General features: G+C 36.3%; 1 protein-coding gene across 1 annotated transcript in view; it reads left to right on the top strand.

Moving 5' to 3' along the window:
* Positions 1 to 369: 369 nt before the first annotated feature.
* Positions 370 to 10,435, top strand: part of ATRX (ATRX chromatin remodeler) — a gene marked incomplete at its 5' end in the record, with an annotated part of 79,599 nt that continues 69,533 nt past the window's right edge. The window contains 5 exons of the mRNA XM_082004168.1: positions 370 to 449; positions 1,382 to 1,494; positions 3,647 to 3,702; positions 5,455 to 5,507; positions 7,166 to 7,290. Of these exons, the coding sequence (XP_081860294.1) occupies positions 370 to 449; positions 1,382 to 1,494; positions 3,647 to 3,702; positions 5,455 to 5,507; positions 7,166 to 7,290 (427 nt within the window). The remainder of the gene's footprint in view (positions 450 to 1,381; positions 1,495 to 3,646; positions 3,703 to 5,454; positions 5,508 to 7,165; positions 7,291 to 10,435) is intronic.

Genomic DNA, 10,435 nt, shown 5'->3' with positions numbered 1-10,435 from the left:
AATGTGAGGATACTCTGTTATTGCTCGCAAGAGCGCTCACCTGCATGTCCTCATAAAACAGGCAGGGTTTTTTAGCAGTGACAGTTAAACTGAAAGTCAGAAGTTAATAAATTGATGCGTTCAGAGAAATAGTAGACATGGTAAGGGTGAGTGGATTGAGCTTCTGATAAGTACTCAAAAGTTCCTACCACCTGTAAAACAGGGACAGAAAATGTTACTACTTCTTGCTATCAGAAGACTATATTGAAAGTACTGGGGACATAAAAAGTGAAAAGGTGGAAGCCTGTATCCTTAACTGGGTTAACCTATTGAAGGGGGTAGGGTAGTTCAGCAGTTAGAAACCCTGTATCTAATAGCAGATAAGGTACGATGAGTCAGACATACCAGCTGGTGGATTTTGGAGGACTGATCGCATCCAGGAGGGACGTGACCACAAACAGCCAAGAGCGGTGACTTCTGGTATAGGGGGGTCTGAGCCTGCCCTTGGCCTTGGTCAGTGTGCTTGCAGCTGGAAACAGGCACGTGTCTCGGGAAAGTGTAGAAGCTTTGGGAGAAGAAAATCTGAAATAATGTAAAATGAGAGGGAATAACATGTAGATGATGAAGTGGTGCCGCTTTTTAACAGCAGCGTAGGATAAAGGTGTTGCCTTCTCACTGTAATGAGTATATATACAAGACTAACAGTTCCTGGTGCCTAAAACTGCCTAGTGGAAATTCCCAGGGTAATATTTTTTTATAAGTTAATTATGAATACGCGTACAAACAGATCAGGAAATGATCTGCTCTTGTGTGGTTGTTTTTTGACGAAATTAATACAGGATACACAGTGTATATGTACTTAGCTGATTTAATACAAGCTTTGCAGAAGCATGTAGATCTGTTGTACTCAATGGACCTGTTTGTTTCTAGGGTTCTAGGTGAAATTCTGCTATAAATTTTAGTGGTTTATATCCCCGAAGGTTAAGTTTTTTGTAATAAAACAAACATTTTATTATTTTTACCTGTTCAGCTTCTGACAAAGTAGAATCTTTAATTAATTTTTCACTATCTTCATGTCGTAGCAGCATTACTGCTCAGACTTTCTTGAGTTTTGTAAATAATTTAAAACAGTAAAATCTATTTATAATAGGCTTTTTATTATTGCTGTTAACAGAGTCCTTAGCGCTTTTTTGTCAATAAGGCTGCACCTGTTCTTTTACTTAGGGTTTAACAAAATTGTATGTTTTTTATTTACTTTTATATCCTTTTGCAGAAACAAATGTTTAAGCAATAACTGAGTTTCTTTTGTAGGCTTGTATTGAGATTAAACATAATTTCTTTCAAGTTGCTAAATTAGAGTGAGATATATAGGTAACTTCAAGTTTTACTTGTATTTTAACAGTGAAAGCAAGTTGAATACATTGGTGCAGAAACTTCATGACTTCTTGGCTCACTCATCGGAAGAATCTGAGGACGCAAACTCTCCTCCAGCATCATCTAAAAACAAAACCATAGGTAAAAAGGCATTTTATGTTTTTATTGTCAATGTATGTGTGATTCTACAGTCAAATAACTTTGTGGTGTTATTTCATTACATCACACTTCACTGGGGCAACTATGCAAAGTCCTAATGTGATTTAAGTGGTGATATCTTAATAAATATACAATAGGCCTTTGATACAATATTTCTTTAAGTCCTGAATCTTTTCTAAATGTGAAAAAAAGTTAATCCTACTGGTAATTTACCTTCTATGAAACCTGAGACAGCAAACATGCATGTATTGCTGTGCTAGGCGTTCCTTGTTCAGTTTTCCTGGATGTGTAAGGGCAATATCTTGTTTTTTCTGCTGAAGTAAGGCTTTTGTGGTCCTCGTAGTTGTGGAAGACATTCTGGAGATTATGCTTTCATAATTACTTGAAAAAGATTCCTACGTGTAATCTGGAAACATTTTAAAACAAAATAATACTTCTGAAAAACCTTGAGTCCTGCACTAGGTCAGATTTGGTATTAGAAATTTTTACTCACCAGTTAGAAATGGGTAATGAATTTTAAACACTTTGATTACAGTCATAAAAAGTGAAATTATTTCATAACAGTACTGAGTAAAATCTATTTCCAAACTTAACGAGGTTAAATCTGTTTCCTGGTTTAACTAGGACTGGATAAAGGCGCAGAACCTTTCAATCTCTGCTGTTTAATGAGCTAAAAGTTGTGCTGAAGTGATAGAGTATAGGAGAATGAGAGTGTGTTGGCTGTATTATGGAGTTTATTTTCAAACTCCTGTTGTCCTAAGTAATAAAATTACATGGGTTTTCTGGTGTGCAGTTGTTATCATTTAAAGTTTTTTTTGAGAGAGAGTCTGCTGCCATGTGGTGCCAACCTCCTTGTGTCAGCATCAAACTGAACTGTTAACATAGGAAAAAGAAATTATTCATGTGATGCTTCAGCAGAATAATAAACTAAACTGTGATGTGGATGCATCTCAAAGTGAAATTTTGCTCGAGGAGCATACTGTGAAAAAAATCTTTTCCATTTATCCGATGTAGTTACAAAGTAGAATTTGTTTCCTTGCCTTAAAATACAGATTTACTTTGAAATATGGGTACATTTACTAATTAATAGCAGACATGTTTCAGTGTTGTTTTTGAGATCTCAGATTATTTCTTTAGAAAGAACATATTAAAGGTGAAAAGTCAAGAATTAAACACTTAAGTATTAGGAAACACCAGAATTAACTGTGCAAATTTACTTCCAACTCCCAACTTTCTGTGCATAATGATAGTGTCTTTGGCAACTGTGCTTGGGTTTTTTTTTGGTTTTTTTTTTAATCCACCGGATGCTCATTCAGTGTACAAGTGATAGACATGCTTGGGGCCAAATCAGGTTTATACAGTAATGGATCTCATTTTGTTCCAGCATTTGGAGGATATGTGAACTACTGGGTAGAGTGTGGGGAGAAGGGAGATCATGATGAAGATGGTTAAGTGTGGCTCAAGAGACTTGGAACATGTCCATGCCACACACACAGGTCAATTAAAATATGAAGCAGTTGCTCACTGACCACTTCATCTTGTGCATTGCTGTGGAGCTGAACTGTACCATAATGCTTACGTGCTAGGAATGATAAGTAAAGTGGAATTGCACTGGTAACTTTCATTCTGGCTTTTCTTAATTTTTGAGTACTTGATTTTACAGCTCTAATAATGTTTCTTTATCCTGTCTGCATTTGAATTGGATGTCTCCTTCCTCTACATTGCATGGGTGCCAGCAGGAGAAACACTGAGAGAATATAAATCCCAGATTTATTACTGTGTTTTTAATGTCAAGATCTGTAAGAGACAATGCTTTAACTTCTTACAGATTAAAAAAATGTATTAACTATATTATTCCTGCATATACAGTTGCACTTCCATTTTTTCAGTATTTCTTCACCAATGGGAAGGCTATTTCAGCCTATCAGTGACTTAACTGAAAGTAATTTCTAAGTGATTTCTGTAAAATTTATGCCATACAGTGGACTGTGTTTTGCTGTGCAACAGTTTGTCTCTGAAAGTCACAGTCATCTTTGTTCACGCTGGTAAAACATAAGCAATGCGATGATGTACAATGTGAAGAACTTTTAATTTTTCTTGCATTTCAATGGGTTCCTTTAATTTCTTTCCATAGGTAAAAGTAGAGAACCTAAAAGCAGTCCAGCTTCAATGGAGAACAATAGAGAAGAGGTAGGAATAAAAATGCTTTTGAATTTTAGTTGCATGACTAGTGCAGAATGGCTGGTATAGAAAATGCTGAGTTCACTTTTTTCCTTTACAAGGAATACTTAAATAATATTGTCAGAACCATGCAGTAAATGTCATCATATCTGCTGAATAGAAACAATAGCTGTAAAATATTTTGAAATAAATTTAAAATTAAATTTTAAATTTTTAATGATACTCACTTTGATTTAGGCATATGCAAGCAATCCTATTTCTCTGCCTCCCACCCCTTCTTTATTTCTAAATTATTGAAATACAGTCATGTACTTGGACAACTTCACTGTCTTTCTGATGCACAGTAATTCCTGGGAAAAATGTCTCTAACAGTTTAGAGAGTTAGGTTTTACTTACCTGAGGTATGCAGTTGCATTTTTGTTAAGAAATGCAAAGAGTGGTTAACTGATTCAGGTTGAGTACATTGCAAAATGAGTTTTTCTTTTTAAAGAAAAGTGGTTAATATTTTTATGCTTATTCTGTTCTTTGGCTTATGTGTAAACAGGCTCTTATTTTTGCTTTAAACGAATTGGTCTCTACCTCATATTTACACTTACACCCTGTTACTTAGATAATGGTAGGTACTTAGTTGTCCTTTAAGGCAAATATGCTGCCTTTTTTAAAAAAGGAAAAAAGATGGAGATACAGGATCTTTATGAAACAAGAGCACATTTCTTTTATATGGTATGTTACAGACATCAAAGACATTTTTCATGTGATATGTCTTACTAATATCTACTCTCCTGCTGGAAACATTCTGGTTGACAACATGTTAAGATGTAGAGAAAGCGCAAGTGCCAGTGTCCTGCCTTAGTTTGCCTTTACTGCGGTAAATTCAGGTAGTTATTTGATAGTGCCCAAACATAGTTACGATATGCGTGCACAAACCTCTGAATCAGTTTTCATGTAAAGACAGCCAGCTCTTGCTGGAGCATGAGCCAGATAACAAGTGTCTGCATTCTGCTGGCAGTTCTTGGGTGCGTGCTAGTGGTAACTCCCTAGTGCTAGCCTTCAAGAGCCCTCCGTGTCTGTATGTCCAAAAAGATGATGGTTTCTTCACATAGTGTGAAAAGCATGCATGAACCTGCATAAGCACTAAGTGCTGTGAGGAATCCTGGCGAATTGTAAAAAGGGGAAAACACGCAGGGGTTTTTTTAGGACCCTAATCAGGATCATGATTAGGACCTACGAGCGATCATGAGCCATTCTCAGTCCCTTCTCCAGAAAGCTGAGACACCTGTCAGGAGGTAGTGCAAGTTGAGGAAATTTTCTCCTTGCAATTCTCTATTTTGTGAAGACTCAGTACTTGAGAGTATGTGCAGTGTTTCTCTCCAAATGCCTCAACTTCTAACAGTGCCCCCTCTTAATTTCTTTTAACATACATGCATAGGGAGGTTAGTGAGCATTAGTGATGTAGCTTAGAGTTTGGTGACACTATTTTTAAATCTGTTTTTAAAGGAATAATGATGCCTTGGAGTGTTACTACTGATCTGAAACTCCATAGATTTAGTTTAATTGAACTGGCATGACTATTGAAATTGTGTCATCTTTTGTTAATGCTTTTCCCGCCCTTTTGTTTTTTGTTTTTTCTTTTTTTTTCCTGGTAAAAGTTTGTTGTTTTTCTTTCTGAGATGTGTTCTAGTTAATATAAGAAACTGTTTTTGTTGACAGGTCACTTGGTCACAAATGTGTTGATTTTTTTACATTTTTTCTTGGTTTTAGGGCAGTAGTTCTTCAGAAAGAAACAAATCCTTAGGATCATCACGTTCAAAAAGGTTGGTTTGGAAAATAAATAAATTATTTTTTGACATGTGAAACTATAGAAAAGTCGATGCACTATACCAGATACTTTTAGTATACACCAGTACAAATCCATTAGGTTAACAGAATGCTGGTAAAAAAAATGCCTTATAGTGCACTTAAAATTCAAACCCTCTTTCAGGGTCAAAGGTTAAGATCATAAAGCTTGATTTTTATTAACAAAGACAAAAAGGTTATCCTGTATCTTCAGGACAAATGTGTCTATACAGTTGTTCCTTCTATTTCTACATACAGGATTCTTCAAAGAATGTAAATTGGGTCATACAGAAAAAAGGCTTTATGTACCTTACTGTTGGGAGACTGTTGGATCAAAATGTGCTGTTAAGTTGTCCTGTCCAGAAACTGCCATTTGCTGTCTCGCTGCTTAATCCTTTTTTGCTCTTTGATTTAAAGAAGTATGGAGTTAACTGTTTACCAACCAGTTTGAACCTACTGGAGACAAATTTTTTGTGACCTAAGTAACAGCAGACTTATTCTAGTAAAACTCCTTCTCATCTTTTGCTCTCAGCTGATGCTCATTCAAGTTATGTCCTTCACGATTTTTTTAAAATCCTAGTATACTATATAGATAGGTGAGCTCTTCTAAATGCACGATTTCAATAGCTGCCTTCTTACTGCTCTTTAAAAGTGTTGCATATCTCTTTTCACTCTCCTTTTTATCCAAGCTCATTTATTTTATCATGTCTGCTGGAATTAAATAATGTTCTTCATTCTCCCTTTTCAGTTTGTCTTGATTCCGTATTTGCAAGTGTGGTTTTATATTTGGCTTTAATTTCTCTCTCATCTTCTGAATCCAATGTCCTGCTGAACTCTTCTTCATTTATATAATTTTTATAGTCTTGTTTTTTTGCTTCCTGTCTATCACTAAAGGTATTTTCACGCCTACATTTATCATACTGTGCCTGATACTGATGAAAACAGTATCCTGCAGTAGCTAATGTATTGCTTCAGACTACTGAAAATCATGCTTCACGTTCTTTTTTTTCTTTTTCTTTTTTTTGCCTCTCCTTGCCTTGCCATAGTAAATTCATTCATTTTAATGGATTCAGTTCTAAATTATGTTTGTGTGAAATTCTGGCAACTGGTCTTTTCATTCAACAGTCATCCTTTTCACTTCTTTCTGCATTTCTTTTATTTCCTTGGAAGCATCTTTTCGTACAAGCAGCTTTTTGTCATTTGCTAATATCTGTGTGTTCTCTTTGCGCTGCCTGTTAAACTTGGAATGATGTATAAAATTTCTGAGCAGACATTCACTTTTGTTTCATTCAGGCTTTTTTCCTAAAAGTGTGACTTTCCTGCATACCTTCTTAAAACCACATCGAGCCTTGATGTGATTAAAAAAATATATCAAGCCTGTGAAACAAGAAAAACTTTATTAGTATATCATTTTATTTCATGTAGGAGGAGAGAATTCCTGTTCCTAACAACAAAATAAGTCTACAGCTTCTTTATTGCAATAACTCGGAGCATCCCACCTTATAATGTCTTAAATGAATTCAAAAAGAACATAAGTTTCCCCAATTAGTATGGTGTTTTGCTTGCAAAGCGCCAGTCTCACCTGTATTGCAGTATGTAATGGTCATGGTATGGAGTTTTTTTTCTGTCTATGCAGGAAACCTACAATTGTAACAAAATATGTTGGATCAGATGATGAACAAACCTTGGATGAAACTGTAAATGAAGATATTTCAAATGAAAACTCAGAAAATGATGTTGATATGAAAAGCTTGCCTAAAGGTAGTTCATGTCTGTCTTTGTTTCTGCATTCAGCAAATTGGCCACGATTATGACGCAACATAAATAATTAACTAGAATGCACATGTATTAGTAAAATGCCTGTCTTAGGTGCTATTGCCTTTATATATAAACATACACGCTCATGCACAAACACACACATGCACCCTGTGCACGCACATTTAAAAGAGGAAACCAAGCACTTTAGTTTTGAACCCGGAATACTTTAGTCTGTGGATACACCAGGATGTGCTGGTGGCTTAATTTCAAATGTCTACTGATACCTGTATAAAACCAACATGAAACAAGGGAAATACTTTATTTCTGTTCTTTTGTAGAAGTCTCAAACTCTGTCGCTTGCAAGTCTTATTTATTTTACTGTTCTGTCTTTGAGGTTATTAAAAATTGTATCAACAAAAGCAAAACTAAATCTGGGGAGTAAATGTCATTACTGGGTCTATTTTTAAGCACCCTTTTGAAACAATTAATACTATAAACCTACATCCCACTTTTCTTCACTATAGTGTGAGTTTGATTAATCTCTTCTATTTCTTACCTGTGAAGGTTACAGGAGAAATTGGAGGAACTGTTACTGTTTCCTGCCTGAGTAGCAGTATTTGAAGGAGTCACTTTAAAATTATTTTTTCCGAGTGTTAGCTTATTTCCAGTGTCCTCACAATAAGAAGTATTAAAATTGAGCTGTTACATGGGAAGGATTTTTTTTATTCGCATAATTTTGATTAGTGCTCTTCTCTATTTAAATAAGAAGGTAGATTTCTGAATTTAGTTATAGACAGAACAGGTTTTACTCTATTGCTTTTTCATTTATTTCATGCTGAAATAAATTGAGATGAGGGAAACTAGATAGAAAGGGGGGAAGAGAGTAGTTATTATAAGGCTTTTGATAGATTTAAGTGACCTAACCAAAGTCCTTTATTTGTAGCATTGCACTGCAAAGTCCTGTACTACACACGCCCCGCAGTACGACAGTCCTGTTCTGCATGTACCACATCAGGGCAGAGAGAGCAGGATTTGCTCCTCATAGCCCAGTCAGTCTTTGGCTTTTGTCCTACAACTGCAAAACAAGATGTAGTTTGAAGTGTGTGGTGGTTATTTTTGTTATGGTTTGGGTTTTATTGAGGTTTTCGTTGGGTTTATGTTGTTTTTTTCCCTGTGAACATCTGTGCATTCAAGACTTTTTGGAGTTTTAGTCAACATATGGCACTTTTGTTTTTGTTTTGTTTTTTTTAAGGTACTATATTGGCTTTTATTATCTCAGATAGTAAAGCACTTTACTTGCAAGAGAGAAGCAACAGTGTGTTTATTGATCTAGAACAGCAATTTAACAAAGTCTGATAGTGAATGCAGCGGTGGTTTAACAAGATTCAATGGCAAAGTACGCATACAGGACAGGGTCAGAGAAAACTGTCAGGGAGACATGACTCCCATTGAGTCATGAGGTTCAGAAAGGACCCCCTTGCTTTCTAAACTCCTTCTCGGAGGGGAGTCTAGGTGCAGCTGGATCCAGTCCGAGTCCCAGACTTGGTCAGCGGTTTATATCTAAAGGATTAGATACGCGCAATCAATCCTTTCTATCTCTTAGCTAAGATTTGAAAGTTTAGCATGCTGTTAGTCGCTTACTGAGGATCTTGTTGCAGCAAGGGATCTCTCAAGCTCGAGGAGTAACCTTGAGAGGCATCCCTACTCAAGGGGAGATCCTGGCGTGCAGCCCGCTGTTGTTTCAGGAGAGCTCAAGGGGCTCTGGGCTGTCCCCTATTTGTGGAGTAAGATGATTGACTTAAACTTGCATATTTGTGTACCAGCAAGATGTCTGAGTCACTGCTCCAGACAGCCCTTGGTCATGGTGTTGCCGTGCATCTCCCCGAAGTCCAACTTAAGCTCTCATGACTACAGTCAATTTATTTTACCCTCACAGTGTGGTGGTATGGTCACCTCTTGCCTCTGTACCTTAAATATGATGTTGATAGTTGGTGCAGTTACAGATCCATGGTAAGTAGATAGCGAAGTGCTGATATTTGTTATTTGTTAATTCATGTGTTTTGGGTGGTTGAAGTTGGGTTATTTGTTTTATCATGTACCAAACCTTTATATACAATAAAATTACAAGCAATAGACATACTAAGAACTAGTAAAATCACAACTGGGTGAAGCATATGATTAAACACTCCTGTTGCTATTGGTGACCATCCAAGAAGAGTTTCCCACCAGTGGTGTTCTTCATCCTTCTTCACTCTTTACAATTCACGGTGTATCTCTCTGTATCATGAAGAACAGTGATTAAAGTTTTGTGTCCATTGTTTTGGATGTGTTCTAGCAGTTGACAGGGGTCATGATGTTGTAGTAGTTTCTTCACCACTGTAAGATTCATTCCAATGGGAGTAATCATTAGATTGTAACAACAGATGTAACGGGAGCTGAATAATTAAAGTCGCATCCCGTAACTTTAGAAAAGTTACAAACACAAATATTTGAGTGATTGCTCATATCTACAGTAATGTTATCTACAAATATGTAATCACAAAGGGTTCTCATGCGAACACATCCTTTTCCAATATGTACAAGTACAGATTCACAGGTTTCATTGGGATGCATTTCAAAATGACAAACACTTTGTTTAGTGTTAGGACAAATGTCTTGGGCTTTGATAGTGTTACTGTCACAAATAAATACTTGTTGTTCCTGTACAGTACATGCATTAACATCAACAGTTTGCCATTTGTTTCCATTTCGTTGCACCCATACTCTTATATTCTAATGGATAAGGCATAGCTCCATTGAGATTTGATCCTAACGCAATGGTTGGGTATGTGGTGTATACCGAAGCATGGTGTTTGGTTAAGACAAAAGCTGTGGCCTTATTGTTGATGGGGTCATAAATCAAATTGACTAAATACCACCAGGATTGGAATTCTTTTTCAAATTTAGTTGCATTATCTCAAATTACCTTTCAAATTTTGATGGGTAAGGTGCCTTCTTCACCTTCTCTTATAATTGCCACTGCCGTAGATTGCATCCACAGTTGAGCTTGACTACAACTAAGAACTAGTGAAACGTTATTTTGGGCTGCACCAAGTGCATCCACAATCAGTTGGTGGTCCCTTTTGTTAATTCTTTCCCACTGAGGCAA

Source organism: Phaethon aethereus (genome assembly GCF_964289735.1).
Source record: "Phaethon aethereus genome assembly, chromosome: 10".
NCBI lineage: Eukaryota > Metazoa > Chordata > Aves > Phaethontiformes > Phaethontidae > Phaethon > Phaethon aethereus.
The sequence above is the reverse complement of the archived record's forward strand: the minus strand, read 5'-3'. Positions and strand labels throughout refer to the sequence as shown.